This window comes from Cervus elaphus, chromosome 12 (genome assembly GCF_910594005.1).
Source record: "Cervus elaphus chromosome 12, mCerEla1.1, whole genome shotgun sequence".
In the NCBI taxonomy this organism is placed as follows: Eukaryota; Metazoa; Chordata; class Mammalia; order Artiodactyla; family Cervidae; genus Cervus; species Cervus elaphus.
Window position 1 is genome coordinate 43,340,620 of NC_057826.1, and position 13,518 is coordinate 43,354,137.

The 13,518-nt window shown below is 43.9% G+C and overlaps 1 protein-coding gene across 2 annotated transcripts in view; it reads right to left on the minus strand.

The window, feature by feature from the left end:
• MYO5C (myosin VC) overlaps positions 1-13,518 on the minus strand; it is a 115,165-nt gene that overhangs the window by 48,406 nt on the left and 53,241 nt on the right. For both annotated transcript variants that reach the window (XM_043920792.1, XM_043920793.1), the window contains exons 14-19: positions 11,405-11,488; positions 9,037-9,171; positions 8,108-8,205; positions 6,412-6,498; positions 5,841-5,952; positions 2,323-2,534 (exon numbers count right to left, since the gene is read on the minus strand). In XM_043920792.1, coding sequence (XP_043776727.1) covers positions 2,323-2,534; positions 5,841-5,952; positions 6,412-6,498; positions 8,108-8,205; positions 9,037-9,171; positions 11,405-11,488 — 728 coding nt within the window. The remainder of the gene's footprint in view (positions 1-2,322; positions 2,535-5,840; positions 5,953-6,411; positions 6,499-8,107; positions 8,206-9,036; positions 9,172-11,404; positions 11,489-13,518) is intronic.

Consider the following 13,518-nt stretch of genomic DNA (forward strand, 5'->3'; position numbering starts at 1 on the left):
TGGAATGGTTTACGCTAATGTCTAGTAAAGATCAATGTTATTACTTCTTTCCATCCTGATCCGAACAGGAACGAGGCACCACATGGGAACTTTCCCACTCTTCACATTCAGGCCAATCACCCCACCGTCACTCATGTACCCACAGAGGCTGTGCCAACACAACTGTGCTTTGGCATTGTACTTGCTCATTCATCTAGTCAATCACGTGGGAGATCATGCTGGCGCCTCCAGATCAGGGGTTGAAAAACTATGACCTTGGGGCCACAGCTGCACCCTCCTGCCTGCTATTGTCACCTTTTGTTGGAATACAGCGCACTTATTATTTACATATAGCCCATGGCTGATTTCATGCTACAAAGGTAGAGTTTAATAGTTGTGAGAGAAACCGCAAGACCCCCAAAAGCCCAAATATTTGGCCCTTACAGAAAGTTTGTCCACTCCCATCTGACGGCCTGGAGGTGAGGAGAAAGTTCTTACCTGCAGAGTTTATGACCTTGTAAAACAGACTTAGAAATGGTCAAGTGGGATAAGAAGAAAAATAAAATAACTACTAAAAGATCTGTAAGAGAGATCTTACTGAACTATCATTCTGCTTGGGAAGAACTGACATGTCAGCCAGGCTTGACAGAAAAGTAGGATTTCTGAAGACAGTAAAGGCTGGAAAAGGCAGTTCAGACTAAGGGACAGGTGAAGACATGGAGGCCTAGCAGTGCCTGAAACATTCAAAAAAAGAGAATTTGTCTGGAATTGCTAGAATATAAGATACATGGAGAAAACTGGTAGTTAGTGAGGTGAGAAAAATAGACGGGAACTGTTTGTTATCAAAATATGTATTTACTGAACATGTACTATGTGACAGTCACTGTGCTGGGCCCTAGATACAGATGCAGAGGCAACCACAAGCATCATCGCTGTCCTACCAGAGCGTCCATGCTTACGGCTCCACCCACGCCATGGGGACCCATGAGTACCTTGTCAAAGGCTGAGTGCCCTTCTCTGGGAAACAGGGGCCACTGCAAGCATGAGAGGCAGAAGCAGGAGCTCTATGAGGCCCTGCTTTAGAAGTTAGGAAGGAAAGGCAGCAGGCAGAGGGCTGTGCTGTAGAGTGAAACACAAATGATGATGAAGGCTTCATGCAGGGCAGGGGTGTGGGAATGAAATAAGCGGGACAGACACAGGAGGCAAACGGAGGAAGCATGAGTTTGGGGAAGAAGGTAACTCTGGATTTCCTGCCCTGGGGACTCCTGCTATTAACTGAAACCACAGGCTTGAGAGGGAGAGCGAGGCTAACTGTAAGCATATATAACGGGTTGCCTAGGGGAGTGTGGGCCCGGAGATAGGGGCAGGGTGGTGGAATGGCAAGCCCAGTTTGCGGTATGCTGAGATGAAGACTGGTGTGTCAGTCACGTGGAGGAGCCCAGACACTGCTGGAGGTCAGGCATAAGGCTCAGGATGAGGGAACCTGAGCGACACAGCCTGTCTTTAAAAACATGGCTCTCCTACTACAGTCACAGCGAGGGAAGAAGGGAGGCTGGGCAGACACAGAGATGCACACAATGCTATCCAGGAAGGATGCTCCTCTTGCTGGCCATCCCAGGATGGCCTCTTGGGAGCGCTTACAGAGGGGTGGGATGGCTATGCCCTCCACTTGGGCAGCCCTACCCAGGGGACTCATTGCTTGTGGGCAGAGCCTTGCCATGGTCTCCTCAGGCATGGTCTGACCCCACTACCTGCAAGATAGGCTGGTCAGTGGCGTCCTTACTCAGAAGCTTCACTTGGACCCTGATCACCTTTAGGTGTTTTCAGTTCCCAAGGAATAGTGGCTCAGCCTCTCTACCTGGTCTCACCAGGAATTCTGGCCCTCTTCAGCAACACCCTGGTTGGGGCTTTCTCTCATCAAGGACCTGGTTGCCACATCTGCTGTGTGGGGATAGTACGCAGAGTCAGCACCACTGCCCCCAAGGACACATCCATCTGCTCTTGAGGCTCACAGTCACCTGTGGACCCACACACACATCTGTACCTGGGTCCTGGGAGAAAAGAGGCCCCACCCCCTGGAGGTGATAGGGAAGAAAGTTGTACAGTTGCTCAAGTCTTCTTGGTTCCAACTCAGAGGGTAAAGAATCTGCAATGCAGGAGACCCAGGTTTGATCCCTGGGTCTGGCAGATCTGGAGAAGGGAATAGCTATCCACTTTCCAATTGCCCGAAGAATTCCTTGGACAGAGGAGCCTGGCAGGCTATATAGATCATGGGGTCTCAAAGAGTTGGACACGACTGAGCGACTAACACTCGCACAATTTTCACTCCTGGTTCCAACATACCTCACAGTTTTCTGACCCCGGAAGTATTGCTGGATGATCTCGGCCGCTCGTCTCTCTCTGAGGAATTTTTTTCTCTGGAGCCAGCCACGGACGTGCTTTTGTATCACAATACAACCCTGCCTCAGTTTATCCAACCGGAGTTTTTCTAAATAAGCCACTTGCCCTGCTCTGAAGAAAATTTTGGTTTTGCCAAACTGGTACTGATTAGAATCCTAGAAGAGAAAAATGACATAATCAGAACAAACTTTCAGATTTTCTACAGTATTTGGAAAAGATGTTTATTTATTTTTTATTTATTTTATTTTATTTTTTTATTAGTTGGAGGCTAATTACTTCACATTTCAGTGGGTTTTGTCATACATTGATATGAATCAGCCATAGAGTTACACGTAATCCCCATCCCGATCCCCCCTCCCACCTCCCTCTCCACCCGATTCCTCTGGGTCTTCCCAGTGCACCAGGCCCGAGCACTTGTCTCATGCATCCCACCTGGGCTGGTGATCTGTTTCACCATAGATAATATAAATACATGCTTGTTTAGAGATCCAAACACCCCACCAACATTGTTATTTTGACATCCCTGTTCTTTGACATAAAGAGGAAAACTTCTGATTGTGACCTGGAAGTTTATGTTTTGCCTTTTTTGTTTAAAGACTCTTTGGGAGAAGAAGTGGACAGGAGGGTGAGGGGTGTGTCTGTGGGGTGAGGAGGGATGTTTGCGTTGTGGGTGATTTTCAACTGGGCTGCTGGGGAGCTCCAGCCTCTCATAGGTGGTTTTCACAGAAGAGCGGAGGTGCCTGGAAAGGCTTCATTTCTGTCTCCATTTGGCGTCTCTTCATCATTCTTCCAACAACACGAGAGAAGACTCTACACATGGACATCGCCAGATGGCCAACGCCGAAATCAGACTGATCATATTCTTTGCAGCCAAAGATGGAGAAGCTCTATACAGTCAGCAAACACAAGACCAGGAGCTGACTGTGGCTCAGATCATGAACTCCTTATTGCCAAATTCAGACTTAAGTTGAAGAAAGTGGTGAAAACCACTAGACCATCCAGTTAAGACCTAAATCAAATCCCTTATGATTATGTATTGGAAGTGAGAAATAGATTTAAGGGAGTAGATCTGATAGACAGAGTGCCTGATGAACTATGGACGGAGGTTCATGACGCTGTACAGGAGACATGGAGCAAGACCATCCCCAAGAAAAAGAAATGCAAAAAAGCAAAATGGCTGTCTGAGGAGGCCTTACAAATAGCTGAGAAAAGAAGAGACGTGAAAGGCAAAGGAGAAAAGGAAAGATATACCCATTTGAATGCAGAGTTCCAAAGAATAGCAAGGAGAGATACGAAAGCCTTCCTCAGTGATCAGAGTAAAGAAATAGAGGAAAATAATAGAATGTGAAAGACTAGAGATCTCTTCAGGAAAATTAGAGATACCAAGGAAACATTTCATGCAAAGATGGGCACAATAAAGGACAGAAATGGTATGGACCTAACAGAAGCAGAAGATATTAAGAAGAGGTGGCAAGAATACACAGAAGAACTATACAAAAAAGATCTTCACGACCCAGATAATCACGATGGTGTGATCACTCACCTAGAGCCAGACATCCTGGAATGTGAAGTCAAGTGGGACTTAGAAAGCATCACTACAAACAAAGCTAGTGGAGGTGACGGAATTCCAGTTGAGCTATTTCAAATCCTGAAAGATGATGCTGTGAAAGTGATGCACTCAATATGCCAGCAAATTTGGAAAACTCAGCAGTGGCCACAGGACTGGAAAAGGTCAGTTTTCATTCCAATCCCAAAGAAAGGCAATGCCAAAGAATGCTCAAACTACTGCACAATTGCACTCATCTCACATGTTAGCAAAGTAATGCTCAAAATTCTCCAAGCCAGGCTTCAGCAATACATGAACTGTGAACTTCCAGATGTTCAAGCTGGTTTTAGAAAAGGCAGAGGAACCAGAGATCAAATTTCCAATATCTGCCGGATCATTGAAAAAGCAAGAGAGTTCCAGAAAAACATTTATTTCTGCTTTATTGACTATGCCAAACCTTTGACTGTGTGGATCACAATAAACTGTGGAAAATTCTTCAAGAGATGGGAATACCAGACCACCTGACCTGCCTCTTGAGAAACCTGTATGCAGGTCAGGAAGCAACAATTAGAACTGGACATGTAACAACAGACTGGTTCCAAATAGGAAAAGGAGTACGTCAAGGCTGTATATTGTCACCCTGCTTATTTAACTTATATGCAGAGTACATCATGAGAAACGCTGGGCTGGATGAAGCACAAGACGGAATCAAGATTGCTGAGAGAAATATCAATAACCACAGATATGCAGATGACACCACCCTTATGGCAGAAAGTGAAGAACTAAAAAGCCTCTTGATGAAAGTGAAAGAGGAGAGTGAAAAAGTTGGCTTAAAGCTCAACATTCAGAAAACTAAGATCATGGCATCAGGTCCCATCACTTCACGGCAAATAGATGGGGAAACAGTGGCAGACTTTATTTTTTTTGGCTCCAAAATCACTGCAGATGGTGACTGCAGCCATGAAATTACAAGACGCTTGCTCCTTGGAAGAAAAGTTATGACCAACTTAGACAGCATATTAAAAAGCAGAGACATTACTTTGCCATAAAAGGTCTATCTAGTCAAGGCTATAGTTTTTCCAGTAGTCATGTATAGATGTGAGAATTGGACTGTAAAGAAAGCTGAGCACTGAAGAATTGATGCTTTTCAAATGTAGTGTTGGAGAAGACTCTTGAGAGTCCCTTGGACTGCAAGGAGATCCAACCAGTCCATCCTAAAGGAGATCAGTGCTGGGTGTTCATTGGAAGGACTGTGTTGAAGCTGAAACTCCAGTACTTTGGCCACCTGATGCGAAGAACTGACTCATTTGAAAAGACCCTGATGCTGGGAAAGATTGAGGGCAGGAGGAGAAGGGGACGAGAGAAGATGAGATGGTTGGATGGCATCACCGACTCAATGGACATGAGTTTCAGTAAACTCCAAGAGTTGGTGATGGACTTGGAGGCCTGATGTGCCGCAGTCCATGGGGTCGCAAAGAGTCGGACACGACTGAGCAACTGAATGGAAATGAACTGAACACCACTCCTCTCCTGGCCATCAGAGCTACTTCCCCCATCTCTTTTCTGTCAAAACTCACGGCTTCAGCAACCTTCTAAACCCACAGTGAGAACCACTACCTGGCTTAGTGACTGTCTAGCTGAGTGTGTAACCTAAGTTAGGCCCACAGAAGTTGCTGGGTTGCAGGAGAATACAGCAGGACAGAAGGACACGGTGGGGTAGGGGAGGGACCCTGAAGGTGAGTCCTGCTGTCGGGAGATGATGCCCCACGAGTAAGTCTGCTCTGATCTCCTTAGCACACAGAAACTTGGGCACATCTGCTTTCTTCCCAGGCATTCATGACAGTTACGGCCCTGAGACACAGGCAAAGATGAGGCAAGTGCTTGGGAGCCCATGATTCCCGGAGGGAGGACTGACCTGGATGAGCCGGTGTAAGACTACTTTGCACACCTCCTTTTTATCGCTGAATGAAAGCTCCTGCTTGGTCATGAGGACCCCGTAGCGGCTGTAGAACTCAATGTATGTCCACCTGGAAAACCAAGGCAGACCGGAGAAGGTGGGCTGGAGGAAAGCACGTGCTGTCTGCGGACCCCACAGGCTTGCTTGCCACTGTTTCGGGGACATGGACTTGACCTTTGACCATGGCTGGGACACTGCCCCAGCCTCACCTGAGCACATTTGTGTGCTCCCTGGATGACTTTTGTTAATGCTTCATTTCAACAACTGTCTCCCCCTACCCTCCAGCTCCCTGTCCCAGGAGCCCTGAGGAGGCAGCAAGTGACCCTCTCTAGGACAGATGGGGTGGGGGGTGGGGACGGTGGCCTCTGTCTACATGCTGCCCATCTATCACCCTCTCTGGCCTTCCCATAGCACAGCGGGACAGCTTATGGACAGATCTGACAGAACACAAGGCAATTTTCCTCCCTTGGTTCTCAGCACAGACCTGAGTTGGGCACTTTTCCCCCCAAATGAGGAACTGACAACATACCTAGAAGGGTAGCTCTGGGCACTAATGCGAATCGTTTCTAAGACGCCACAGGCTCGCAGCTGCTGGACAATTCTTTTGGAGTCAAACCTTAAGGACGATTTGATCACGTGTTAAACCATCATAGTTGATAAACAGGCCCATAAACATTGTAGCAGACCTGCCCCGATTGTGAGCTCCTGGGGAACAGGATCTGCCTGTGTGACCCCCAAGCCCAGCAGATACTTGATAAATACGTGTTGGATGTCAATGAGGGTAGCACCTCTGTGAAACAGTTCAGAAGCCACACTGAGGACACAGGGAAAGGACCAGTTGGTTGTTGTTTTTTTTTTTTGGAGTTTCAAATCAGCTTTCTAAAGACTATCAAGTGTGAATTAATAGTCGAAGAATGTATGACATTTGAGAAACAGTTCCAATTAAAAGTAAACTATTTAAATTTAGGTTATTAAAATAATAAATATGAAGCAGAATATAAATACTTGCATAAATATGTAACTTCTTTAATCTACCATTCTTCATTACGATGGTATGTCATCACTTGGGCTAAGATGAATGCATTCACTAGGTCTATATCCAAACTGTTGTTCTGTACATACTATAATTTTGAACCACAACATTTTTCAAATATTTTATGTCTTGATAATAAACCTTTAAATTATTGTAAGAAAACAATTAATAAATAACAAACATTTAGGAGAAACAGATCATGAAAATCTGCTTCAGTTTTTAGATTCGAATGAATAAATGTTTAAAAGTTTTTGGTAGATACATAGTAACTTGATTCCAGTAATTTGACTTTCAAAATATTTACCTCAAACTAACTTTTTAACATCTATTTTATTCTTTATAGTATGATCATCTAGAGGGCTCCAAAAAACCATATGATAATCTTAAAAGATGCAGAAAAAGCTTTCAACAAAAGTCAACATTCATTTATTATAAAAACTCTCCAGAAAGTGGTATAGAGGGAACCTACTTCCACATAATAAAGACTGTATGATAAACCCAGAGTAAACATTATTCTCAATGGGGAAGAACTGAAAGCATCTCCTCTAGGAGCAGCTGATTCTGACCAAGGCGGCAGGGAGCAGCTTTGTGGGGAAATGGCCTTCGGGCTGAGCTTTGAATGACAACCAGAGTGAGAGAAACATCCAAGCTCACCCATCCTAGCACCTACATGTTGCTACGTTCCCTGTACAAGACACTCCACAGGTGGCCCTCTGGCTTAGGTCTGACCCTCTGAGGACCCCAGACACAAGACGGTGCAGCCCCTAAGATGCCTCAGCTTGAGAGATCCTCTGTAACTTCTACTCATGGCTTCCGGTCTTCCTCTTGGGGCCCCAGAGAATAAGCCTAAGACCTCGTGCCAGGTTTGAAGGCAAAACTTCAGACCCCTCTACAGCCTTTCTCCTGCAAACACATACAAATTCTTATCATCAAAGAAAATGTTCTGGCTTTCTCAGTTGCATAAGCTCTAGCCGTAGAATAACTCTTTCAGATCTAGCCCCTTTGCTTAATCCCGGAGATGAGCCGGCTTAGCCAGAGGGGTTGAACTAATACTAGATGTAGAGGGCAGACCTGTTTTGAATCATTTAAAAACCCAGAAATTAAAGTTCTAGGCAATTATAAGCAAATCCTCCAACATCATGACAGAGACGGCTTTCTCGGTGCTTTCCCCCCTCTGTTGCAGCACACTTACTCAAAGGGCAGCTTCTCATCGTTTGGCTTAATGCATCGGACATAGTGGGGAGTGGTGGCGTTGAGGGTCTCCATGAGCAAGTACAGAGAGCTGCGGAACTAGGAAACAAGGTCAGCGGCAGACATTGCACTGAGTAGATGAAGGTTAAAAGAAAAAAAGGGGCCTCTACTGTATAGCACAGGGACCTCTGCTCAAAGTCGTGTGGCAGTCTGGATGGGAGGGGAGTTTGGGGGAGAATGGATACATGTATGTGTATGCCTGGGTCCCCTTGCCGTTCATCTGAAACCATCACAACATTGTTAATCAGCTATACTCCAGTATAAAACAGAAAGTTAAAAAAAGAGGTTCAGCCTTGATAAGTTACTCAAGAAGAGGAAAGATGAAGTTCATGCATAAGCAGCTATTACGAATGGTCTTAGTCTATGACTGGGTTTATCTCAGCGTATCCTGCTTTGATGGACGGAGCAGTTCTCTGTCCAAAACTCCCCAGTAGCCAAGGGCTTAGTGAGTCAGCTTATTGTGCAAACATACGGTTTGCTCAGGTGTGCAGCCTTAGCGGTGGAAGCACCATGACGATGCACTACTACTCTTCTTTGCGTTTATATTAGATCTGAAGAAGCTCAGTGCCCGTGTCCGTGGCTTCCTAGGTAATGCAGTGGTAAAGAATCTGCCTGCCACTGCAGGAGACATAAGAGACATGGGTTCGATCCCTGGGTCTGGAAGATCCCCAGGAGGAGGGCGTGGCAACCCACGCCAGTATTCTTGCCTGGAGAATCTCATGGAGAGAGGAGCCTAGCAGGCTGTAGTCCAACGGGTCACAAAGAATCAGATACGACTGAGCCCAGCACAGTGTCCAGGCCCAGAATGGTCCCACCCAGCCCTGATCCCTGCCCTCAGCCTGGCTGGACCCTCAGCCACTCTCTGGGTACCTTGCTCCCCACGGTGCTCCGGAAATGCTTGTTGTTTGGCTTGATGACTGGCTTTGCAGATTTAACTGTGATCGCTGAACCAAATGGGGAAGAAGGAACCGGATTTTCTTGAAAAAAGTTGGCACAGAGATGAAACTAGGAAGAACAGAGAGGGTTTTAATGTCAAAAGTGTTTGCCCACAGTCCTCAGCTGGTATAATCGAAGAAAAGGTCACCATAATCCCAACCTGTCTAAACCAGTGGTGGGTAGAGTAACAACCCTGGCCAAATCTCAGTTCCACAAGGGGATCGCCCTCACTGGGGATGACTGATGGTTTCCTTCCCAGGAATGAGAGCAGCAAGGAAACCATGTGAATGTCTGTGTGTGGGGATCAGCTCAAGAGTCAGAAAACGAGATAATTTTCCTCCTTCTGTGCCTTGGCTCATGTTGCTTCTGCACTCGGAATCTCTTCCCTCCTAACCTCACATTCTCAGCCCTACAGATTCAACTGCTGTTCAGTCGCTAAGTTGTGCTGGACTCTCTGTGACCACATGGACTGTAGCCTGCCAGGTTCCTCTGTCTTCCACCGTCTCCTACCTAGAGTTTGCTCAAATTCATGTCCAATGAGTTGGTGATGCTATCTAAACCCTACTCATTATTTAAGGTTCTATTATAATATTTTCCAGCCCCACTCCCTTCAGAATACCTTTCCTGGTGTCCCAGCATGAATTAATTCCATCTTCCTCTGAGTTATCTTAATCTTTAATCTGTACCTTTTTTTAAGACACTACTTTCTACTCCGCATCACTTGTTCCTTTAAATGCCTTATCTCTTGGAGAAGACCTTATGTTTTCTTCTTTTAAATCAGACATTGAGAATCTCCTTTGGGGGAGAATTCTTGCCTGATATCCTGTAGCCCCCATGGAACAAATGAATCTGAAATTCCCAGGCCTCTCATGTCTTGGGGGTTTGGTGGAGAGACCCATCTGTGCTTCATGGCAATCTGAATTCCTTTTGAGGAATTCAGCATGCTGGACCCCAAGCTGGCCTGGGGTGAGTAAACAATCGGTGAATTACATCAACTAATTTGGTACACAAAATACAGCTTATTTCTACATTGAATTCTCTGTTATAAATCAATTTTAATAACTTAAGTTTCCATGACCTGTGATTTATTTATGACCATTAGGGGAAGTGCTCAGGCTTATTAGGGAAATTGTCAAAATACTTGAGCATTAACAAAGGACAAGGGACCTTCAAAAACAAGGAAAATTAAGTATGATAATCAAATCTTCACAAAAAATGAAGGACTGTGTATGAAACACCCTTATTCTCAAACTTTAAGAATTTGAGTTCTTAAAATTCTTGAGAGAAACGTTTAAGGAGGAAAAGGAAAAGCCAGAAGTCACTCTTACGGTGACACTTCAGCACACAGGGCCATGGATTCAAGGAGCTCTCGTTCTCAGAGCAGCACTCTGCCTTGCTCTGGTTTTCTTGAGCACTTCTTTAGCCCTTCCTACCACGATTTGCTCTCATCTTGAAGGTATGTTGCTCCCTGTGCGATGTGAGCTCCTTGAGGTCAGGAACCCTATCTGTCTTGTTTACTGCTGTTTCCCCAGAGTCTAGGACAGTGTTTGGTGTATGGTAGGTGCAGTATAAATATTTGTGAGTGAAGGTATAAAGTGTGAATCATGACTTTTTAAATGACCATCTTCGCTGTCCTTCCTCTCTATCATCGGCACATTTTTTATTTTGCGTGTAGTGATAATTTGAATCCTTTCAGAAGCTAGAAACATATTTTTATGCCAATTCTAAAATGGTCATTTTTTGTTTGTATATGAAACCACCTTGAGTGGCATCTAGATTTCTAATGAAGAAGGATGATACAGTTGGGATTAAGTATCTTGGACTAGTACCGGATCTTCTGAAGCATCTGGCCAGCTCGGTATCCTGTGAAAGCTTTTTGTTTTCTGGGTAGACATTCTTACAGTATTGTCTTTAAAATTAGATTGTCTCTTCTGTATTGAAAGTATTTTTATAATTTAAAAATTAGTATTTTCTTATAGATAGTATGCAATAAAGCTGAAGAAGGATATATGGTTTTTGCAAATACTTTAAGAGTAGATAAAATTTTAGATTTGTAAAATTAATATATTGTATGGGCACAAAATAGTTTTAAATTATATTTTAAAAAGCTCTCTAAAAATAAAAATAAAACAAAATGAAATACTCATCACTATACTAATGAGGACGACTTTTTGCATGTAGAAGCTACAATTTGTTGTTATAAGACAGATAACACGCACGTGTTTCTTTCTCTTGATACACACCTAGGTCCATGTCAAGTACACAATGAATAACATTAACTACCCTTTAGGACTTTACGAACCTTGCTTGCTCTCAGGATTTCAACCAGCATGTCATAGACGGTATCTCTGTTCTTCTCAAGGAAACCTTCACATTTATACTCTACCTATGCAAACAAAGGAGTTATTTCCAAAGAGGCAAAAGCTGATAGCATCTAAGTACCACAAGTTTCTTTTTTTTTAAAGAAAGATTAACGAAGGGGCTATAAAAGCAATGTTTTAAAAAGAGATTCAGTTTCTGTTTGTCTCAGCAACCTTATTATATTATAGAAAGCTTAGAAAGCTGGGGCTGTGTCATTTGATGGAAAGCACCATATTCTCCCACTGCCTGGACTTCTCACTGGCCACTCTACACTCACCTACACTCACCTGTTAGTTCCCACTGGCCACAGGTGACTGTTCCCTGTTATATGTGCAATTAATAAAAGAAGACCTCACTTAGGGTTCTCTTTGCCTTTGAAGTCACCAGGAGGAGGAAAAAAGCTCAGTGGTATCCTTTGAGTTCAAACAGAAATGTCTTCGTGAATCAGCATTAATGTGGTAGAAAGAAAAGAAAAACTGACCAGCTGACCACACAGCTTTCCAAGGCACAAAACCCTTAAAGTCAGATTTAGAGTGGGTTAGAGTTTGGTTTAGAAAAACCCTCCAGGAAGCCCTTTATGATTCAGGAGCCAGAGTGGCTCCTTAAATATTCAAATCTCTAGTTAGTGACAAAGCTACAGTCATTAAAACAGTATTGCACTGGCATAAAGACAGACACATAAATCAATATAACAGAGCAGAGAGCCCAGAAATGAACCCACACTTGTATGGGCAATTAATCTATGGCAAAGGAGGCAAGAGCCTATGGTGGGGAAAAGACAGCCTCTTTAGTAAGTGGTGTTGGGGAAACTGGACAGCTACACGTAAAAGAATCAAACTGGACTACTCCCACATCATGCACAAGAATAAACTCAAAATGGATTGAAATTTAAATGTAAGACCTGAAAACATTAAACTTGTAAAACAGAACACAGGTAGCATGCTCTTTGACACTGGTCTTAGTAATACTTTGGGGGATATGTTTCCTCAGACCAGGGAAACAAAAGCAAAAATAAATCGGGCTACACCAAACTAAGGAGTTTTTACACAGCAAAGGAAACTTTCAACAAAACAAAAAGGCTACCTACTGAATGGAGAGGTTATTTGCAAATGCTATATCTGATAAGGGATTAACATCCAAAATATAAGAACTTATACAACTCAACTACAAAAAAAGAATCCTATTTAAAAAATGAGCAGAGAATCTGAATAGATATTTTTCCAAAGAAGACAAACAGATGGTCACCAGGCACATGAAAATATACTCAGTGCTACTAATCACTGGGGAAATGCAAATCAAAGCCACAGTGAGATAAACCTCACACCTGTCAGAATAGCTATCGTCGAAAAGACAACAAATAACAAATGTTGGTAACGATGTGGGGAAAAGAGAATACTCGTGTACTGTCAGTGGGAATGCAGACTGGTGCAGCCACTATGGAAAACAGTATGGAGTTTATTCAAAAAATTAAAAATAGAATTACCATTTGATCCAGCAATTCCACTCCTGGGAGTATATACACACACACACACACACACACACACACATATATATACACACACACACACACACACACACATATATATCTCAAGAAAACCAAAACACTAATTCAAAAAGATATTTGCACCCCTGTGGTTCATTGCGGCACTATTTACAATAGTCAAATCTCTGGATTGTATATTTTAAAATGTGATATTCTTCATAAACAAAAAAAAAATTTTTTTTAAATTGTGAACAAACAGGCTCTTGGGGTGCTGGAATGTGGATGCAGAGAGGGTGTTCAGGGATCCCTGACAAGGACGCCGCTTTGCCCCACGGGTAGGAAAGTATCCTTACTGGTGCACAGTTTGGGTTAGGAACCAGGAACGCTGGCTGTCTGTAAACACACCCTTGTGAATAAGCACGAGGACTGTTGTGTAAGTTCTTCCAGGCTGGTGTGTGACCCACTAGATAAACAAGCAAAGGTGTAATAAATAGAGAGCTTTCCCAGGAGACTGTCTGCAGGGACAGTGTCACAGGCAGCTGAGTGTCTCTGCCAGGGCTCTGAGGACCACG